The sequence below is a fragment of the Brachyistius frenatus genome, unplaced genomic scaffold (assembly GCF_029030835.1).
Source record: "Brachyistius frenatus isolate BFR_SWC_R1_liver_20210118 unplaced genomic scaffold, ASM2903083v1 Contig_66, whole genome shotgun sequence".
In the NCBI taxonomy this organism is placed as follows: Eukaryota; Metazoa; Chordata; class Actinopteri; family Embiotocidae; genus Brachyistius; species Brachyistius frenatus.
In genome coordinates this window covers 1706581-1728019 of record NW_027210665.1, presented here as the reverse complement: position 1 = coordinate 1728019, position 21439 = coordinate 1706581, and the positions used below count along the sequence as shown (strand labels likewise).

The window sequence follows — 21439 nt, the reverse complement described above, 5'->3', positions numbered from 1 at the left end:
AGTCAGTTCAACTGGCATCCACTGACGCAGGCCCATCCAAAGTCCAAAAATATCCCCAATCAAAAAGCCACGAGATTATGTAACACGGGAAAGGCCTGATCGAACGTTTTAAGAAGTTCATTGACAAACAATTGATCCTGTAAAAGAAATCCATCAAACATCCTCGACCATCCACCCACACAGACACACAGAGATCGACTGAAATCCTCTCTGTGTACTGAACGTAGTGCCAGCAGGGTGAATCATGGGCTTTGGAGTCGACCTCTAACCCCAAACGCTTCCAATGGTGTTGATCCTGTTTTTAAAAGAGGAAGTCTGTCTCTTCTTATCTTTAAGTCGATGGATAATACAGCATTGTATTTGAAAACAAAGAAAAAGAGACGCGAGTGATGAGGGCTTACGTTTTCTAAGATGTAGTGTCACCCAAGACGACTTAAGAGTCAGCAAAACCTGCAGCGGCTCCGTGACAATGTACTTAACGGGAATGCTCATTTCAGCACGCTAACAAGCCCACCGAGAATGCTGCAATGGTGATGTTTACCATGTTCGATTGGGACTGCCGCATTTATTTTATCATAACAAACACAGTGAAATCTTTAGAGATGATGGTGGAAGGTGTTAAAGTTAGAAACAACTTTCATCCTCTGGGGAACAGGAGTGTCTTTACATTCAACCCTTTCAATTATTGTTTGAGGTATCTCACTGTCGGGAATCACAAGAAGACAGCAGGATTAATCGCTTGGGATCTAGAGATGCTTTCATAAAATGTAGCAGAATTTGATATTTATTTCAGACAGGACCACAGCGGTGGACCAAGAGACCGACACCAACAAAAAGACTGCTCTTTGCTGACACAACTGACTTTTAAAACCAGAGAAAATACAGTTCCAAACAGATTTCAAGTATTTTGCTCCAGAGTAACAATTCATAAATGAAACTCTGATTGGCTGAACAGCTTTGTTTGTGGTCCAGGCGTCAAGCCAAATACCTGAAGTATGTTTAACTCTGCGAGTGCTTGATCTGATAACCTGAAACCATCTAGCCAAGCAGGCGGCCACGCCACTGGCTTTAGTCTGACTGTTCACTTTATGTATGTGTGGCTTCCTGAATGAGCGGGATCACTGAAGCCACGGTCCTCCGCCTCTAAAATCATGATGTGCAATACAATGTGCAGACATAGGGGAGTGTTTGATGAACCTATAGGAGCATAGACGGTGCAAACTGCTGTACATGGTAGCAGGAGGATTACCAAGTGACTGTGTTGGGATCTGACTGACAGTAAATACACCTAAGGTGACCTCTGTACAGATAATACAAAGCACTGCAATAAAAGGCTTTTTTTTTTTAAATTACATTTTTGACCTTAGAAACAAATAAATTATGAAGAGTTAAAAAAAATAATAATAATTTAAGGGATAGGAGAAAACTTCAAAATGGGTAAAAAAAAAAAAAAAGAAGAAAAGAATCAATTAACTGAATGCTAGTAAATGGTTGGCACTCATACAGCGCTTTATCACCTTAGAAGTCTCAAAGCGCCTTACTCTGTTTCCGATTCACCCACTTACACACATTAACACCCCACTGGTGGCACCGCTGCCCTGCAAGGTGCTCGCCCGCCATCAGGAGCGGCCTGGGGTTCAGAGTCTTACCCAAAGACACTTTGACATGCTGACAGGAGGAACTGGGGATAAAACCGTCAACCTTACAATTAGCGGGCAACCCGCCCGAACATCCGAACTACAGCTGCCGCAACTTGTAACGAACACCATGAAGGACAAAACGTCAAGAGTCAAAACCCCAACGTGTCTCCAGTTGTCCCGACTGGACTTATTCACTGCAACTATCTAGTTTCAAATGGAAAACCAGATAAAACAACAACAACAAAAACAATGTAATTTGTTCTACAAGTTTTAATACTTAATACATTGAAACCAAATGTATTTTTGGAATCAGCTCCTGTACATTCATCCAGCACAATGTCTGAAAAAGCATCGTGTTGAGAACGTCATAAAGGTGTTAATAGTGACATAAACATCTGGACAAAAACAGGGAAACTACAAGAGTATCAAGATTGATGTCTGTTGAAACGAATTTAGGCAACAACAGTAAAGTAGTATGTGTCTTGTAGGTCGGGATGGGTCTTAAGCGTGTCTTCATTTTAGAGCATAATGTAATACATGCCAGTGTTTATGCAGCCATAAACTTTTTGCAGGTTGTATTAAAATTAAACAAATTCCTAAAAGATTCTTATTTCTTCTACGGTGTTCATAAAATAAATGATTTGTCGACACTAAAATAAAGTACTTTGAGACATCACCCAACAGGCCCTGATGGTTTTAGATAGTGTGATCCATCCATTCCCCCACGTTTTGTACCAAAACGCTTAAATCTATTGTGTAGATGCTGAAGCTGTTAGTTTATATGACGGCAACCACTAACTTTCAGAAGGACAGCTGTCAAATTAGGACAAACAGACGACGATGCTTCAGTTTCGAGAAAAGTTGAGTAATATGTTATCTGCAGAGTGACAGAGTGTACAGTAGGTTGCATTGATGGATTTGGTTAAAATCTGCCAATTTATGCAGGTAAAGTTGTCATCAGCTAACACTGCAGTGTCCCAGTAGTATTTTGCAGTCTGATGAACTGCAATCCAGAAAGTCAGAGATACACAGTTGTTTTGCTGCTTAAAGGAGGCGACTAAATCCCATGTGTCCTGTCTGTAACCAAGAGGCTAATAGGATAACTGAGTGAGGCACATTCCTGAGGCTTCAGTGGCATTTTACAAAGATAGTCAGTAAGAAAAGTAAACTGCCATGTAGTGGATACTGGTGCCTGCATTTTTATTCCTATTTTTTATTGTCTTCAGTAAATCTCATCTAGTAAAAGTGTACTGATGCCAAAGAAGGTGAAATCAGAACTATTTTAATTAAAAAAAAAAAAAATGTTTTAAAAAACATGACTTGGAAGTGAACTGGACTTTTAGTCATACATCACATGAAATGTAAACAAAATGTCAGCAACTAAATGCAACTAAAACTGTTGAAACTGTTTCCTGTACAAACTAAGCTTTACCACTTATTAAACTCTCACAAGTAAAACATTCCTCTTGTGATTCTAAATAGAAAATTAAATACAAATATTTACTTTAATAAAATATCTATCAACATAAAAACAATCAGTAAAAAGTCCTGCGGTGTTCAAACATTTGCGTGTTTAGATATATTTCAGATCCTGGTTAGATGGACACACACTTATTCTAACTGAGCCGATACCTTCATGTTCTCTAGCAGGACCCACTGATAGTTAAAGGTTTACGTGTTTGGTTCAAGTTAAAAATGCATAAAATAACAACAGGATCTAACTAAAAGGGAAATATCTTCAGTTCATACTGAAATGTCCCTCGCTCAGTATGAGCAGTGATTTAATAATAATGGCTACGGGAATGCAGAGGCCTCAACGGCTGAGCTGCTTCATACGTCTGTTATCCAGGTTCTGATGACGGTAAAGGTTAAGAATCAGATCTCTGATGTCGTCTCGTTTCCGCCGAACCTGTTGCCGCGGGAACCATCGATCTAGTTGTAGAGGGAGGTCAAAGTGCACCACAGGGTCCTGCAAGCAGAAGCACAATCAATTACCCTCCAAATGTGCATGCCTTAAGTTTTATGCCAAATTAAGTGGCCATATTTTAAAATATGTCAGACTGCGGTGGCCTTAAAAAATTAAAAAAAACAGACAACAATAAGATCTTTACCTTCAAAAAACACTCGACATATTGGAGCAGGTAGAGGCCGCAGTCGCTGGTGTTGTCTTGAAGGGGAACTTTGCAGTGCGAGCTCGTCATCTGATCGGGACCAAAGTCTCGTGATGAACCACGCCGGACCTCCCACTCTGACTGCAAGTACCTGAGAGACAAACACAGGTCGTCTAAAAACACATCAACACACATGCAGCTACAGACAGACGGATTCGACGTGTCATACTCACTCCCGCAAGAGTTTGAATACTCGTTCATGAAGAGAAAGTTTGAGGGAATCCATAATGAGAATACACGGCCTGCAGTGAGGAGACACATCTGTGAGTCAGTGTTTAAGTCCACACGTTCAGTTTAATAAATACAAATGCAAGTCGACTACACTGACAGACCAGAGCTTAAGTGGGCTTTTTGTTTAACATCAGCTGCAGTTTCCTCCCAAATAAAATAAAGTGTGCGCACAAGTAGTCATCTGAATCACGGAGCACATTCTGATGTCAGGCGTTGTGTGCGGTTGTACCAAGTATGAGTTTGTGGTATCTGTGAATGTACTGTTGCTCTGTGGATACACTCACGCATGCAGTACAACCAATAATTCAATACAATCTGCATGAAACAAATATAAGTCAAAGGGCAGTTTACATCCATATCTATCAAAACTCGGAATATATATATGTATGTAGTGAAGACTTTAAAAGAATTCAATAAAAAACTATTCTATTTTTTTTTTTTTTTTTTTTTTTAGGCAAAATGGAAGCTGCCACTGAATTGACGTTTAGGCTAACTCAAAATTAAATAAAGTCGTTGCCATGACAGCAGACAATGCTTCAAATACACACGTTACTGCAGGGACGCTACAGATTCTAAAACGTGCTTGCTTCACACGTTTTTAAACCCGAAAGCACAGAAGATCTGTACAATTAGCAGTTTCAAGGTTAAACCCCTTCAGTATCTGACCATGTGTGAAATATGGTCACCATCTCCCCTCAGTTTCTGAGTTATGGTGTTGAATAAAAGCCAGACCAGTTTTTTTTAAGAACATTTTGATGTCACCGTGAAATTGACCTTTGACCCATTGAATAGAAAATGTCATCATCTCGTCGTTTTGGTCCATTAGATATTTATGCCAAATTCTGTCATAATTAAAGGAATGAATTCTGCTGGTGCAACAACTATACAGAACGATCAAATCAAATCATGGATTCAATAACAAAAATATAAACATATTATCTTGACTTTTTCATGGAAAAAAAAACCCCACAATCATTCTCATTTGTCATGAAGTCAGCGTAGCAGCAGCAGAGCAAACCTCACCTCTTGCAAACTGTCTTTTTCTGGCACGTCAGCTCGGTGCAGTTCTACAAAGACAAAATGAGACTGAGCACATTTGGAAAAACGAATGAAGACAAAATTGCAGGCAGTAAAGATAATATTGTTTTCCCTAGTGAGCACAACAGAATCATTTCTTACCACTGGACCAGGTGGTGGCTCTTTGGTGGGTTCTTCTTTAGCATTTCCTAAAATACATGAAAGCAGCCAAATTACCTTCAGCTTCATTCACAACTTAAATCAAAGCTTAAAATATGCACAAAAGGTAGAAGAAAGGGGGACACACCTGTCTCTGTGTCCACATTGTCACTGCGCTGTAACGTAGGTGGTGTCTCTGCATTATCATTCGAGCTTTTACATCTTTGGGGCACGTCTTGACCCCGAGTTTCGCCTGCCCCACCGGGGTTCTTTCCCTTCTGTACGTTCGGACCGGTCCAGTCCTCCATTTTAGGCTCATCCAGCCCAGGAAAACATATGACGACTAAATACCAATGAGCTCTAATCAGAGAACAGAAATGTGACGTGTTAAACAGCATACCAAAAATACCCTGGACAACAATACACCTCTTCATGTATTTAACTCACTCTTGATTGACAGGCACAAACAGGAAGTCCTTCTTGAAGATGTCCACATGCCGTGTCCATGTCTTCACGCGTTGGTGCCGTCTCTGCCTCTGACAGCTGCACACGATAATACAAACAGGATGCTTCAACACACTCTGGAGTCACGCTGGGAAGTTTGAAAGTTGTATAGCAATTTATTTATTTTTTTCTAGTACATCTGGACTTCAACGTGACATCTTAAGGGACTCCGACTTGGACTTTCCTGAGTTTAACACACCTCGTAATTTAAATAACCGAACTTTGTATGCGATACTTACGATTCACTGTTGTTGCCTTCCCTGGCGTTGTCCCTGCGTGTCAGCTGCTTGTAGAAGAAGCTGCTGAAGATGTGGGAGCGCTCGGCCACAGCAGCGGAGGCGTTCTGGAGGACGTACCTGGTTCAAAAACACAACAACACAATTTATTTAAACGTCTCTCTCTCGCTCTCGCTCTCTCTCTCTCTCCTAAACTCATGAGGAAATTTCATCATCAGCTTGATGCCTTTTGTTTAAAAATGTGTCACGTACTTGAGGTAAAAATCAATGATCACATCATTGAGGAACTGCCCGTTGTCGAGACACTGCAGGTCCTCCATTGTAACAGTAATTCCTCCTTTCAAGGGCGGAGGAGGAAACTGGATCAACCTAATGAGAGGAGGAGGAGGAGGAGGAGAGAAGAATGGGCTGTTAGTAGACAGTAGATGACAGACTGTAGATTGTAGAGTATAAAAGTTCAAATGCATTTTTTTGGGGATGCACTGATCCAATATGTCAAATCAATACTGGAGGAAATTATAACCTTATTAATACATAAAACAATGTCTTTGTTAAGGTCAATATAAAAGTCAGTGCTTTATGTTTCAGGGTACTTAATCAGACAGTATTCCCTTCAATTAAAAAGATCCCTATGACGAAAAGAGCACTTTGGTATCAGATTGCTTTTCTGTATGAGCAAATCTCAAATTTCAGAACTGAGAAATTAATCTCAAATATTTTTATTGCTAACAGAGAACTGCAGCGGCTGTGAAGATCCGCATTTGAAAGCCAGACGCCGACCCCTGTGGCACCAGGCAGCATGAGAAGCTGGATATATATGATAACTGGAGGTTACTTGCCTGCGGGGCAGACCCTGATGTTTATATTTAGTCCACTTGGAGTTGGGTTTACACAGCAAAGCAGAGTAGGATCCTTTGGTTCTATAATGGCACAGTGTGTATACAGCAGCCGGTTCCTCCTTCTTCTTCTGTGGGAGGGAACGTATATCATTGATGAGGGGTTCTTACCTCGGAGGTAAAGACCTCCAGTAACGAGCAAAAAATAAATCTGAGGGGTTGAGATGATTATAGAAAAGAATAAATTAATTCTTTTACCAACAGTGTTGCTTTTTTCATGTTTTACTAAGTTTTATTTTTGTTTGTTAGAATTAGAACAATTTTCTATTTTTTTTTCACTCAAATACAATAATGGAAATGATTCTGACTGAACCTCTGACAATCAGTAGACACACTGAGGAGGTGGACTCTCTGAGTAGCTTCACTTCGAATGGGAACCACGTACCTCAGAGGGCGGCTCCACTTCTTTTTCTTTCTGCTCTTCCTTTGGCGTGAGCTCCACTTTCGTGTCTTTCTGCGACACCGACCCCGCCTCCGACCCCGCCTCCGACCCCGCCTCTGACCCCGCCTCCGCCTCAGACTCCTGCGCCGACTCCAACTCCGGTGCTGCCTCAGATTCCGGCTCCGACTCCACCTCAGACTCCGGCTCCGCCTCCAACTCCGCCTCAGATTCCGGCGCCGACTCTACCGCTGACTCTGCCTCCGCCTCCGATGCCAACGCCGCCTCTGACACCAATACCGCCTCCGACGCCTCTGCCTCCGACGCCTCCGCCTCCGACGACTCCGATGACTCCGACGACTCCGCCTCCGGCACAGGCTCCGGCTCCGACAGCTCTTCCTGTAAGTCCATCTCCACCTGGACGGTTGCTGTGGGGTTTTTATCTCCATCACAGTCCTCCTCGGGTGTGTTCAGTTCAGGGTCGTCGATCGTCACGCCCAGTATGGAGAGCAGGTGAGAGTCCAGTCCACTTTTTCTAATCAGCTCTATGCTCTCGTCCAGGGAAAGAACGTGAGTATGGTCCAAGATACTGGCTGTGTCGACATCATGGGTCGTCAACATGATTTGTTCATGTGTTAGACTGCTGAGACAGTCAATGTCCAGGAAAGAGCGCAACAATGCGCCCTCCATTCCCTCCAGGGGATCTCTCAGAGTCAGCAGGATGAAGGGGCTGGCCTCCCCTATCAGAATAAAATGCATAACAATATGAAAAATACTGAAAATCAGGTCAGAAATACATAACAAAAAATAAATTCCAACTGCAAACAGCTGCCAACAGTTTAGAGGAAATCTAGTCCGCATCACATTTGTCTGCTCAGACCAGATTGGGAATTTGTGTTTCTGCATCTGTATCCAGAAAATCTTCCAGTCGTCTCACCGGCGTTTATGGCTCCATCTTGTTCGACACACAGCTGGCAGAGTTCCTTATGTATAGACGCTGCAGCAGAATCAGACACACAAAGCAGCAGGGCCGCCGTAGGAGGAGGATCCCTGTCACCCTTAAAGTGAACCTCCCGTTCCTCCAGTTCCTGCTGCTCCCAAACGCTGTACCTCCTCAGCTCTTTGCGCTCGAAGGTCAACACCACATTCAACTGCTCGCTAGTGTCTGAGGACAAGAGGAGGTCAGGTTACAGATTCGTCTAGAAGTGTTTTCTCCTGGTGCAGAAGTAAATCATTCGGGAGTAAAAGCAATCAGTCAATTTCTTTCACCAAAAACAGTCTTTCATATCTGCAGCATTTAAACGAATCTTATGCTTCACTGTTGATGCGTTATACTGCGTTAGTGACGCTGGATTGGGTTTCACCTGCTGGTTGCATTGCTCACTTCGTGTTACGCCCATCCTAAAGTCTTATTCATGATTCATTATTCATATTGTATTTGTAAAATGTATCTTCGGTTTTAGTTTCCCTTTCGCAAATATATATACATATTTACACATACACAAAGCTGAGATCAGACCTCCTCAGTTCCCAGAAGGGGATATTCTCTGGCTCAGCGGTGACAGTGCACAAGGGTCTTCAGGGTCTAATCCAAGAGGTCAAACAAACTTAACTAACTGAAATAGACCTCTAAACTGGGAGACGATGATGTGCAGACAGCTCGACTAAAACGAGATGAGATGAGATCCTTTCGTGTCAAAGTTATGAAGACCCAGACCAAAGGTCACAGGCAGGTCTTAGAGCTTTACCTCACTGCAAACACTGATCAATCAGGCTGATCAAGAAATATTATCTTCAGGATTATTAAAAAAAAAAAAAAAAAAAAAAACTAGAGTCAGAAGGGAGATTGCTGGGAAACCTAGTCAGATACTCAAATGTAGTATTGATGAAAAAAAATATTCACATTGTTACCTTTCAATGGGATGATGACATTTTGCTCTACAATCTGTGAAGGTAGAGAAAAATAGATTCAACTTTATACACTCGAATTCTGATATGAACACTAAGTGGAATATGCTGGTGTTTGTGTTTTGTTCAGGTTACCATGATGCCTCCATTTGCTTTCCCCTCGACACTTCCACAGTGGAAGGTGAAGAAGGGCACCCCCATGTAAGCGTAGTCCAGACTAGGGATGGGTGGCGCTGGCAGAGGACGAGGAACTTCTGCAACGGCTGCTTGCAACACCTGCAACACAAACATACGCACGTATAGTGTGTGGAAAATAGTGCAAAGAGGGTGGTGTGGTGGCAAAATAAGGCAGACACAGTAATACGCACAAACATCTCAATAATCTCCAATTTTCTTTTTATGTAAATATTTTAAAGCCATTGTGTGCAAGCTTAAAAATAATTTGGCAACATCTAGTGGTGGTAACAAGAATGACAGCATGGAGAGTGTGGATGACAGCAATAATTTGTAAAGGTAAAATAACTGGTGGAAATCAATCAGTATTAACCTTTGAATGTGAAGAGAGTGATGCTGCTTTATTATTAATCAGATATAATTTAGTAACGTCTTCACCTGCACATTATTCTCGTAAACCTTTTTTTATATTCTAGATGAAGCAAAACTAGAATTTCTTTTAATAAACCAAAAAAAATTAATGAAGAGCCTACAACTTTTTGCAGTTACAGTGCGCATCACATAGTAACCACTAGATGGCGCCAAAATGTGACTGGACCTCTACATCAGGTTACATATGATGAAAACAGATGGTTCAATTTTAGCGTCTGCTATTCGGACATGAAAGTCAGCACTATCAGAGGAATCTGACCAGACTGAAACTGCCTGAAAGGGCTGGTAGCTCCTCCACAGAAGACGTCTTGACACTTATTGGACAATGATAGTGATTGGCAGGACAAACTGACTCGAACAGTCACAAGAAAAATCCCTCCCTTTGAAACGACCCATCTCTGCAAGTGAGCCATCGATGCAACGAGTTTGCTCATTATTTAGTGACGTATATGTTCACAACATGAATTCGGCTATTTAAGCTCCAGATATACCTTTTAATTTATTGCCACATCCCCTTTCTGCTATTGGCAAGTGTTACAATATATTACAGTGTGTAATATGTATACACAAATGTTTAATTCAATTGGCAGGCGGTGAGCATGGCACCCCAGGGTGAAGTAAAACCTCAGCTCCCCGCATAATGTCTCTAAACACTCCGGCTGTGGGCATGAGTTTAGAGGCCTGTGGTAAATGGTCTGCACTTATACAGAACTTTATCACCTTAGCGGTCTCAAAGCGCTTTACACTGTTTCCCATTCACACACGTAGTTTTCTGTGGGTAAAATAAAAAAGTGAAAGAACTGTATAAGGGGATCGGAAACATTGATGACATCAGTTAAGAAATGTGTTCATGATGTACCGCATGGATCAAATAAGACACGAGGGCACATTGTACCAACCTGCAGGTCCTGTATGTCGGGAGCTTGCTGCTGTTTGGCCACACCTTCCTGAGAGGACTGTCCTTTTATTACCGCGTCTCCCAGAGTGACCAGTGTACAGAGCACTTGGCTGCAGCGCTGAGAAACTCCACCCTCCTCATCATCACTGGACAGCACGACTGAAATACAAGCATGAGGAAAAGCCTTAGGAAAAAGTTACGCAAACTCTCAAGCCGATTATCGGTGGAGCTCGAACAATCAGACATTTCAGGCCAATTATAAAATCAACAGAGTTAAAAAAAAAAAAAAAAAAAAAAAGAGAGCATTAAAAGAATCTGTTCAAACAATATTGACTAACAGCAAAAACATAAAGAACCAAGAAAAGCACTGATTTGGAGAACAGCTGAAATCGGACAAATTAACTCTTAAATGCTCAGAGATAAATCTGTGATTGGCAATTTATCAGGAAGGCTTGAATTAGTTAGTCGATACAAGTTTGTTAAGCAAATATAGCTGTAAACGTGCAAGTTGCTATTTTTCTTTTCATGGATTAATGTTTTTATATGATAGAGATCACTGTGGGAGAGAGTAGGCATGTCGCAGTAACCCAAACAGTGGGGGTGACGTTTTCTGTTAAAGCCTAAAAACAGGTAAATACTAATCAAAGACTAAACAGCAATCTTTCAAAACGACAAAGCATGAAAGTTCAATCCTACCTTGGAGATTGTAGAGCCCCCCCAAAAAATATCTCAAATCAGAGTAAACTTAAGAATTTGTGAGTTTTTCTTTCATCTGAATCTCGTGATCTTCAACAACAGATGGAGACTGCTCAGATTTCATTACATCATCTAAGTTTAGCACTTTCGTCATGTTGTACCATGTAACTGTTTCATGAGCAGCTTTAATCAAAACAACACACTCGTTAATGTGTTTCTATGACAATTGCAAAGTAAAGAAATTAAGTTTTGTGTAAATATTTAGTTCTTTTTTTTTCTTCTTTTTTTTTACTACAACCTTTTCTTATGTTGTGTTCCATTAGTCTTTTGGTTTGGCAGCTTGTGTGGCTTATTAGCTGCTGTTGTGCTTCTAATGTTCAGCCGCTCCACATGTCTTTTGTAGGACGACCACTGTCTGCTTTAAAGGTCATTACATCTCCATTATACACCATCAAATAAGGTCATATACTATATGTTTGTATGCAGCTGCTTATCATCTCTGGAGTCCTAATACATTAAGCACACACACACACACACACACACACACACACACACACACACACACACACACACACACACACACACACACACACACACACACACACACACACACACACACACACACACACACACACACACAGCAGAATAATTGGCCAGCACATTGTTTCCTCAGTGACAGAAACAAACAGACATGGTGAACTCACTGGGCTCAGCCGGGCTGGTTATAGTCGTGTTATCCTGGCTGGACGATAAACTTAGTCTGGGGCTGTCCATAAAGTCTCCAACTTCCAGATTGGGGGTGATGACTGGGACCAGAACATCGGTCATATCTCCTCCCACTGTGAATTGTACAATGCTGCGCTCCAGGCTCTCCACATCTCCATCTTCTTCATTATCCTCCTGACAAATACTCGCAGGGCTCAGTTCTCCATCACTTCCGTCTTCCCCGGTGAGGCGAAGCACTCTCTCGCAGTGGCGTTTGGGGCTTCCCGTCCCATTACACTGAGACACAGAAACCTTTCTTTTCCTCTTCTGTTGAGACAGCGCAGATTACAATGCATCATTTTTGGTGTTTATTCAACAAACATCTCAGATGGATAAAACAACAACTACAGAGCCAAGTTCAAATACAATATGAGAGGATTATCTTTAAAAGCCTTTTTCCACACAGAAACCTTCTTTGGCTAGCAGGCTAGCTGTTTTCCTGCTTCCCTTCTCATGTAACTCTTGGCCACAAAAAAAAAAAAAAAATCCTTTCAAAGATTTTGTTTGGTATTTCTATTTCTGCCTTTAAATGACAGCGGATGGTGAAGAGGCAACAAGGATCGAGAGGGGCATGACATACAACAAAGGTCCCTTACTTAAAAATTATTGCTTAAAAATATATTTTGCTGCCTTTAATATGTCTGATAAAGGCCAAGAATAGAATGACAACATCTGAATGCATGGGAAAAAATTAGATTTTCATAATATAAGTGGGCTGAAAGCCAAAATTGCAACGTCCCGGTAAGATAAACATGGAAAGAGCCAGAAGTGAAGTGTTGCCACCAAGTTCACATCATAAGGTGCACACCTGTGCTTTTTTTTTTTTTTAAATGCCTTCTACAGGAATGGGTTTGGTTTAATGAAAGGAAATTATCCTTGGTAACATTTAGAGTTTTTAAACCTGTGGCTTTGTGCGATACCCACCAAACTGTGTTGTACGTCTTTTTCTGGATCTGTCCACGTGTCCTTGATGCTCGGTGGAGAGAACTCATCACAGCTTTCTGTATCCTCGCTGGGCTCCCAGCTCACTGACAACCCACAATCTGTTTGAGACAGACACACACTGATCAGACTGATGCTAAATTAAATGCATACAGTATCGACAAACTACAGACGGACTTTCCTGTCTTCAAAGTGTATGATAAATGGAAAAACATACAGCTGACCTGTGAACTCAGATGTGCACATCGGCGTATCGCAGAGTAAAGTCTGTCTTGTGAAAATTCAAATTGCATCACGGGTTTATTTACTCTAGAAATAAGGCGTGTGAATAAACCTCTCCTCTTGAAAAAAAAGCTCGACATTAAAGGACACCTGATAAAAACTTCTCGGCAAAGTCAAGGGAGAGTGGGAAAATAGGAAGGGTGATGCTTTCCAAAGGAAAAGATAAATGATTCATGATTCCAGGTAAAAAAAAAAAATCTAAAAAAATCAGTCATATTCACAATATTTCCATGAGCTTGCAATTTTGACAAATTCACACAATTCTTCAGCAAAAAAGATTCTTCAAAGAAGCACAAAGTAAGCCTTTCCAAACAAAAATCACCTTATCAATAAAAATAACTCCTTTATTTATTTATTATTTCACTTTATTAATCCCCGAGGGGAAATTTCTTCACTACAGGAGGGGGGCTCTCAGGGGGGAGCTGCTGCAACAGGCTGCCACTAGCGCGGCGCCAGGTAACCTGACGTGCATGTTTTTGGGTGATGGGAGGAAGCCGGAGAACCCGGAGAGAACCCACGCAAGCACAGGGAGAACATGCAAACTCCGCACAGAAAGGCCCAGGACCGGATTTGAACCCGGAACCTTTTTGCTGTGAGGCGACAATGCTAACCACTGCACCACCGTGCCGCCCAATTTATAGTCAGCGGGGCTCTTCAACCTCTTCTTTCATCATCAAGACAAACGACTTACTGGCTGACCAGACAAATCAAAACAACCAGAAAAAAAGGAGTTTATGAGAAATGTGGTCCTATAACGGGAATGAGGAATACTGTAAATTGAATTACCTTTATACACACTTCCAGTCGTAAGAGCGTGCATTTTGTTTTTGTGCATACAGTAGGGTTCAATTAGTATTATTTATAAAGCTTTTTAAAGCCTTTATCTTAAGTCCAAATAGATAGAAAAAGGAAAAAAATAACCTAAATATTTCTGTGATATGCAGTATGTTTATTATCATACGCAGTGATTAAATATGACTCTTTATTAGGTAGTAGATGGAAAAAAGTAAAACAATTTTACTTCTCACAATTTTACCACAACATTTTTTTTTAACTCCGCAAATTACAAAGCAATCTTTAAAAAAAGGATAAAATAAAAGGCAAAACTCCCTGAAATCCTGGAGGGACTCAATAGAGGTGAAATCTTCAGGTTTACCCACCTACAACCTCAGCAAACTTGTCATCTTCTTCGCTGCCCTTGCCTATTATCACCTCCTTGATATCGTCATTATCGTCTTCGTTATCAGCGCCGAGTAGTCTTCTTGTGACTCTGGACCTGAGGACATGAAACCAAAAACACTATTTTCTGATTCTGCTGTACACTTTATTTTCATTTTTAGCAAAGCCAAGTTAAATTGTGTAAAACATCTCAGGACATTACGCTAAAATTATATTTAATCACAAAATAACCAGGACTAGGCTCAGGAAAAACAAATGCAGAAAATTAGATTTCTGTGAGGTATTAAAATCACCACATATTCAGCCTGGGAAATAGCTGGCCAAACCAAACTCTATGAAGAAGTAATTCCTCCTTAAACTAATCGAAAACAAATAGATGAAATTACCCCAATAAAGAATACCTCCCACTGCTTTTTAGTCAAGAGTTGTGTAAAAAGTAACGACCTACTACACAATCTGCCTTCATATGTCAGAGAGAGAGCTCAAACTGGTGCACAAACTGTCTTCTGAGAGTGGACTTAAATTACGAGACATTTTGTTCCCAACTGGTAAATTTATAAAAATGAAAGACCTTTATTATTCAAAGATTCTGAACTTTTTTTTTTTTAAATTTAACAAGGGAGAGAGAGCTTTTCAACAGGAGAATTTAAAGTTAATTTTTTTGTTTTCGAACAAACATACGAGACAGATTATCATTCCAAGCAGAGTATTTTCATATGTAATTTTTTTTTTTTTAAACATCTGGAGAGTTTGATTACAAATTAAGAGTAGATTCAGTAAGACTATCAAAATGTCCTTCGTGTATGCTGGCAGTCGATCAAACTAATATCCGTGTGGATATCCAAACAGGAAGTGGGGGGGCAGCAGGTGTTTTTCAATCACAAAGATGCGTCCTTGGTCGGCTGCATTTCTAGGATGATACATCAAGAAATCATGCAAAGGACTGTTCCAATGTCTGAGATCCTTCATAACCGAGTCCTTCGTTCATGCATCATCTGTATCCTCAGGGTCCTTAAAGTGTCCACAATCCCACGCTCACATACAAGCACACCTCAATGACGCTCACCTCGCTCGCCGCTAAAGGACGCGAGGACGCATCCTTGAGACTGAGAAACACCCGCTGTTATAATAACGTACAGCTTGATCAGCTTTCACTGGAGTATACAAGCTGCCCATATTTCTGTCTGTGTATCTAGCTTAGTCACTTCCTTAAGTCTGGTTGCCGGGCAACATGATGTTCATGATAAGACTCAAGGAAATTACTGCTACCCACAAAATAACAGTCCAGCATATAGATTACACTTTGCATTAAAACAAATGAGATATACATGTCAGCTGGAAATCAGATTTTGTTTCCTTTGGACGGAGGCCGGCTGACTGCTCCCCCCCCCCCACTTCCGGTCTTTGAGCGATGCAGGGTGTAGGTTTACACTGGAAAAGATATGGGAGAAGGACCGATCTTCCCATCTAACTCATTTCCAAAAATGTTACGGTTTAGGGAAGCTGTGGATCAGTCGGTAGAGTGGGTTGCACACTCGTCGGAAGGTCGGTGGTTCGATCTCCAGCTCCTCCTGTCCACATGCCTAAGTGTCCTTGAGCAAGACACTGAACCCTAAGTTGCTCCCGGCACCATCGGTGTGTGAATGTACTCCTGATGGCAGCACCTTGCATGGTGATCTGTCTCACTAGTGTGTGAATGGGAAAACCATGTTAAAGCGCTTTGAGACCAAAAGGTGATAAAGCGCTATCAAAGTACAGACCATTACCAATGTTTTCCCACCTTTGAGTGGACGAAGGGGCGCTCCTCAAGGTGCGTTTGGGGGTTACACTCTCGCTCCTCTTATTCCCGGTCTCCCTCTGGCTGGACCGAGTGTCTCTGCAGGTCGGCGGCTCGTCTCTGCATCGACTGCTCTCCCTCTGCGTACTTGCCGTTTGCCCTCTGCTGCTCATGGTGGGACTCTTTTTCATCCTTTCTACGTATGCCTTGCCCTGTTCCGTCTTCAGGACATCTGTTAGGATCAGAAGGGGCTTCCTCCTGCAAGAAGAAACAGAGAAATGTGTATTTGTGGCCTTTCCTGAGCAGCATCTTCCATGCAACATTATCACCCATCAAAATATTCTGACTTAAAGCTTATCTGTCATTGCAGGAGAGGCGATCGAAAAGGGAGGAGTCGAGTGGCGTGGATAAGCCATGTGTGTTGTTGTGATAAGCTCGGCTTTGAGTCCTCGTGCTCAGAAGTGATGTTTCCTTTAAGTGTTGCAACTTGAGAAATGTATAATTACTATTGTACGCAGACACGGGATAAATGTGAAAATGTTCAATTTATCAGTGAGAACAGTTTTATATTTGTTTTATGTATTTAGATACCAAAAGTCAGACTAAGACAGTGACATCAGAAGTTAGTAGCGTAGTCCATAACTTAACCACTGACCGTACTTTTATAGAACTTGATGAGTTGGTGAGGTGCTATGCTTTATGCACCACGTTTGTAACTTTATTATTATTATATTTATTATATAATATTTTTTGAGACATAACTACTATAGAAGGTAAATTGATAACGATAAAGAGTGCAATGATTATATGAGAGACAAAAAAAAGCTGTTATTCACCTTAAAAGCAACAACGTCCTGCAAAACTTGTTCTGTAGCTTCATGAGGTTTCGTTCTGAACAACTTATCTCACTGATAAAAAAAAAAAATTATACTACTCACAACAAGATAAGCATGCGGCACATTCGTGCACACACGTCATTACATGGAAAAAAAATGTTGTGTCTTTTTTGCAGTCTACAAAATTCAGTTTTTAGCTTAACATGTTATTTTAATATTAATAGATTATATATAAATATATTTAATATTTTAATTCATATTTTAATTCATTTTTATACAGAGTATATATATTTATATGTATATGCTGGGAATTTATTTCAATGCAAGTTGCAGCGTATATTCCTGGTTTTAAGGTTCAGCTTCAGAAATGTTGAAATTCTCTTATGACAGTGAAAAAAAAAAGACATGTTGCTGCTCATTAACACCTCTTTAATATTAAGTGTGAGAGCCCCATCTTGTGAAAGTTTGAGAAATTGCAATGAAATACACAGAGGGGGGAAAATAACAGACTAAACTCACAGCCCAGCTCAGTTGAGACAACAACACATATTTGTTCGTTTTAACTGACGTGCAGAACAAAAACCAAATACTCAAGTGTGCAATAAATACTATCAGAGCTCCTGTGTTTGCCTTCTTACCTGGTCATTTCCAACGTGATCATAGCTGCAGGGTTGTGATCAAACATCATGGATCCATTTTTATGCTGTGAATTACGATGTCTGAGTTTGCAACCTGTGAATGCAGTCCAGGAAACCTTTTCAAAGGGACAGAAACGGTGTCAGTCTTCAGAATAACTCCGACCAGCCACCACATGTTGATGTGCTCTGACCGAGAGCAAAGATATTGCTGTACCTGTCTGTCTAACTTCTCACAGTTTGATGAAAGACATGTCATGGGGATTCTGAATGGGCTTTCCATCTAAAATTCACAGGGGGTTAGTGCACATGCCTGAATGAAATGTATTGCTGGCAACAAGCAAAATCTGAAAGACTCTTTAAGAGAAGCGCAACTAAAGCAAGTGCAAAAGCTCGTGACTTATTTATTTACATGAAGCAAGCATGTGGTTTCAGCTGTGAAACCACTGGTATTAAAGCAATGTGCATAAGCTGCCTTCTTAAATCAGATTTCCAATGCAGTTATAAGCAGCAGAGAAAGCGGAGTCAATCATGAACTAATAAATCAGCAACTCTTTTGAAGATTTGCAGATCTTATTAAGTTCATATCAAAGTAAAAGATATTAACAACACTGAAGTTTCAGCTTCTCATCAGTAAGAATTTGCTGCTTCTGTGTGATGTGACAGTAAGTTTAATCTTTGGTTTTGGGCTGATAGAAAGAAAAGGCCTTCAACTTTAGGAGATCAACTTGGGGAATACACTTTTTTAACCGGTAGCTATATATCAACCATTTCCTGTTATCTCGTGTTTTACATACAAAACAATTAACCAGTTAACTGCAGAAATAGTTGGAAATGAAAGTAAGTGTTAGTTGCAGTCAAAGTAACAGCTAATGCAAAAACATGCAAGTTGCAGCTGCAGATGCTTAAATTCTCAAAAAGTTCAGCATTTAGTGCGGAGAGTGCGTTTGCTTACTCAATTTAACAGTGCAAAGAGCAAACCTGTGCGAAAGTACAGCGTAGAGCCATAAAGCGAGCGTTGCGACAGTATCTTGCCAAGAAGAAAATGCAACCGATGCCGCACGCTTAAAGCTACCATATAACATGAACGTCTTGAAAAGTTGTTTTTGATGTTTCAAAAAAAAAAAAATAGTTAACATTTACCAGGTTATTGTTCTCAGCAGCAAATGGAATAGTTAAGGCTCTTCTCTGCTCCATCATGGTCCACGGTTTGTTAAGGCACAGCAAGAACGCTGCAAGAAACACACACAGAGAGAGAGAGAAATGTTATTCTGAGTTACATTTTAATTTACACGTAAACAGTGTTATAAAAAAAACAGCCTTTTATCACCTCAGAAATACTACAAGTCAACTCATACGCTTGCAATTTCTTGACTGATTGTAACGAACTTTTTTCTGGTTTATCAAAAAATAAATTTAAAAAAATGTATATGCTGCAGCTCGCACAGAATTCAGCGTGAACGAGCTTTAACACGTTCATCGTGTTATCACATTACTCCAGTTTAAGCATCATTGCACTGGCTGCCTGTGAGGATGAGGAGTTATTTCTGAATTATTTTAGCACATCCACTCTTTCCTCATAGGTGTTAATAGTGGATATTTAAAAAAAAGAAAAGAATTAACTACAAAAAATATGGTGAAGTAATTTTCTATTTCTACACACCGGCGGGTCGGATCGTACTCCCACAACAAATCATATAAGCAACTTCTGTCGATAAGAAACAGCTCCAAACCAATATTTACAATCCTGCTTTTGAACAATTTGTATCTTTTTTTAACATTACTGTTTTTATTCAATACTTCTTGTTTTTACTTTTATAACAGTTTTTATCCAGTGATTGTTTTTTGTTTTTTTTAAATCACTGCAAACTTTTATCTTATTTGATCCGTTTTTCATTTTCACTTTCTCCCGTAAAACCCTTTGAGCCCGATTTATAAAGAAATGATCAATTATTCACATAAATCATTACTTATTAATATTATAAGCACCTTGCCTCTGTGGGAATGAGTCCAACATTGTACGACAGGTTGAAAACATATTCTAACTACATCCATTGTTTCAGAAACTTCTCAGGGAATAAAAGCCACATGGAGGAATTTCAACCAACACAGATTCACATGTTGAATTATTGGTACAACTGAATAATAGATAAGATTCTTAACCAAAACAATAACAACAAAACAAAGTTAATAGTCGTGACAAGACGGACAGTTAGTACAATACCGAGTTGATGGAAACATAAAGGCACAAATAACTGGGTGGTAATCTGAAGTCTGGTTGTTGTTTTTTTAATTCCTTAAAAACAGGAAAATACTTGTTGAATTTTACTTTTTCAAACTGTCGAGACTTCCAGCTGTGCAAATCAAAGCCGTCTTGACAAGGACAGTGAAGCAACTTTCGCTGCTTGCATGTATAAGTTAAGCAAAGACTCCCCGAGTGTTTTCTTTTGTCATTTGGAGCTGATGTTTATGTGTCACAGCTCACTCAAAACACACCAGGTGCGCTACAGACGTGCACACAGCTGCAAAGACCACGTGTTCGCCCTTTCGGTTTTCCACTTTCTCAGCCTGAACTCGAACAGAAAGTGCAACAACAACAACAACAAAAACAACAAAAACAAAAACAACAAAAAAAAGACATCGGCTAGCGCTAGCCGACTAGCCGCGGTAATGCTACACCCGGTCCATGGTGATCGGTGCTCGGCTGCAGCTTACCCGCGGCCGGGGGAGGTTGGGGGGTGGGGTGGGGCCTCCCTGGATATTCACACACAATATCAGTCAAATGGAGGCGACTTATTCCACCGGGAACGTTTCCGCCAGCGCCCGGCAGACACGAAAGGCACACATTTTCAAGGATCCGAGTCTGTACTAACAGTAGCTTCGGGATTTCTAAGCAACATCCGCTGAAAAGCGGAAGTGTATCCAGAAAAAAAAAAAAAACAAGGCGCTAAAAGGGGTTACGATCTCTTCCGGTTTGTTCCCGGCAGCTCGCAGAGCTCATGAATAAACGCGCGCTCACGGAAAAAGTAATAAAGCCTTGTATTAATTGACAATTTATTGTAAGTAGAAAAAGGACATTTACACATTTGTCTATAACAAAACTAAACTCTGTAAATGTTTATGTAAAACTAGTAATGCGTAAACTAAATTACAAACGAATTATTTTACATTTTTATGGGCTATAAAATGAAGAACTAGGCTATAAAAAAGAAGTTGCAAAGCAAGAATGAATGCACCAATAAATAGCTCGAATTTAAAAAGGAATTTACAAAAAAAAAAAAAAAAACATAAAACAGTCAACAAGTGCCCCATTTAAAAAGTATTTGGTGAATTCATAAATAGCCTAGATAATAGTCTTTTAGCATCAAAATGTGTGTTGCATATATAAAAATTGTGCTTCATGACTAAAAAATAATTGTCATATTTGTGCCATTAAGCACTTAGTTTTGTGGTTTTGGCTCAAAATATATAAACTTTAATTGTGTGTCTTAAGTATTCACAGCGCTTCACTTTTTCCACATTTTGTTATATTACAGCCTTATTCCAAAATGGATTAAATTAATTTTTTTCCCTCAAAATTCTACACACAATACCCCATAATGACAACGTGAAATAAAAAATTTAGAAATTTTTGCAAATCTATTAAAAATCAAAAACGAAAAAAATCACACGTACATAAATA

General features: G+C 40.3%; 1 protein-coding gene across 2 annotated transcripts; it reads right to left on the bottom strand.

The window, feature by feature from the left end:
• Positions 1 to 1895: 1895 nt before the first annotated feature.
• LOC138625832 (uncharacterized) lies at positions 1896 to 20478 on the bottom strand. Of its 2 annotated transcripts, XM_069707041.1 has the most exons (23): positions 20473 to 20478; positions 18901 to 18989; positions 17975 to 18040; positions 17761 to 17876; positions 16290 to 16544; positions 14491 to 14606; positions 13031 to 13149; positions 12046 to 12373; positions 10647 to 10804; positions 9277 to 9417; positions 9145 to 9178; positions 8171 to 8398; positions 7240 to 7973; positions 6798 to 6925; positions 6211 to 6327; positions 5962 to 6078; positions 5666 to 5761; positions 5367 to 5578; positions 5222 to 5268; positions 5066 to 5109; positions 3985 to 4053; positions 3752 to 3902; positions 1896 to 3609 (listed from the first exon to the last, which is right to left on the bottom strand). In XM_069707041.1, exons 2-23 carry the CDS (start codon positions 18955 to 18957, stop codon positions 3454 to 3456), a joined length of 3489 nt encoding a protein of 1162 aa, XP_069563142.1. In that variant the 5' UTR covers positions 18958 to 18989; positions 20473 to 20478; the 3' UTR covers positions 1896 to 3453. The 2 variants fall into 2 exon arrangements, with proteins under 2 accessions (XP_069563142.1, XP_069563143.1); XM_069707042.1 differs by lacking the exon at positions 17975 to 18040.
• Positions 20479 to 21439: the final 961 nt, after the last annotated feature.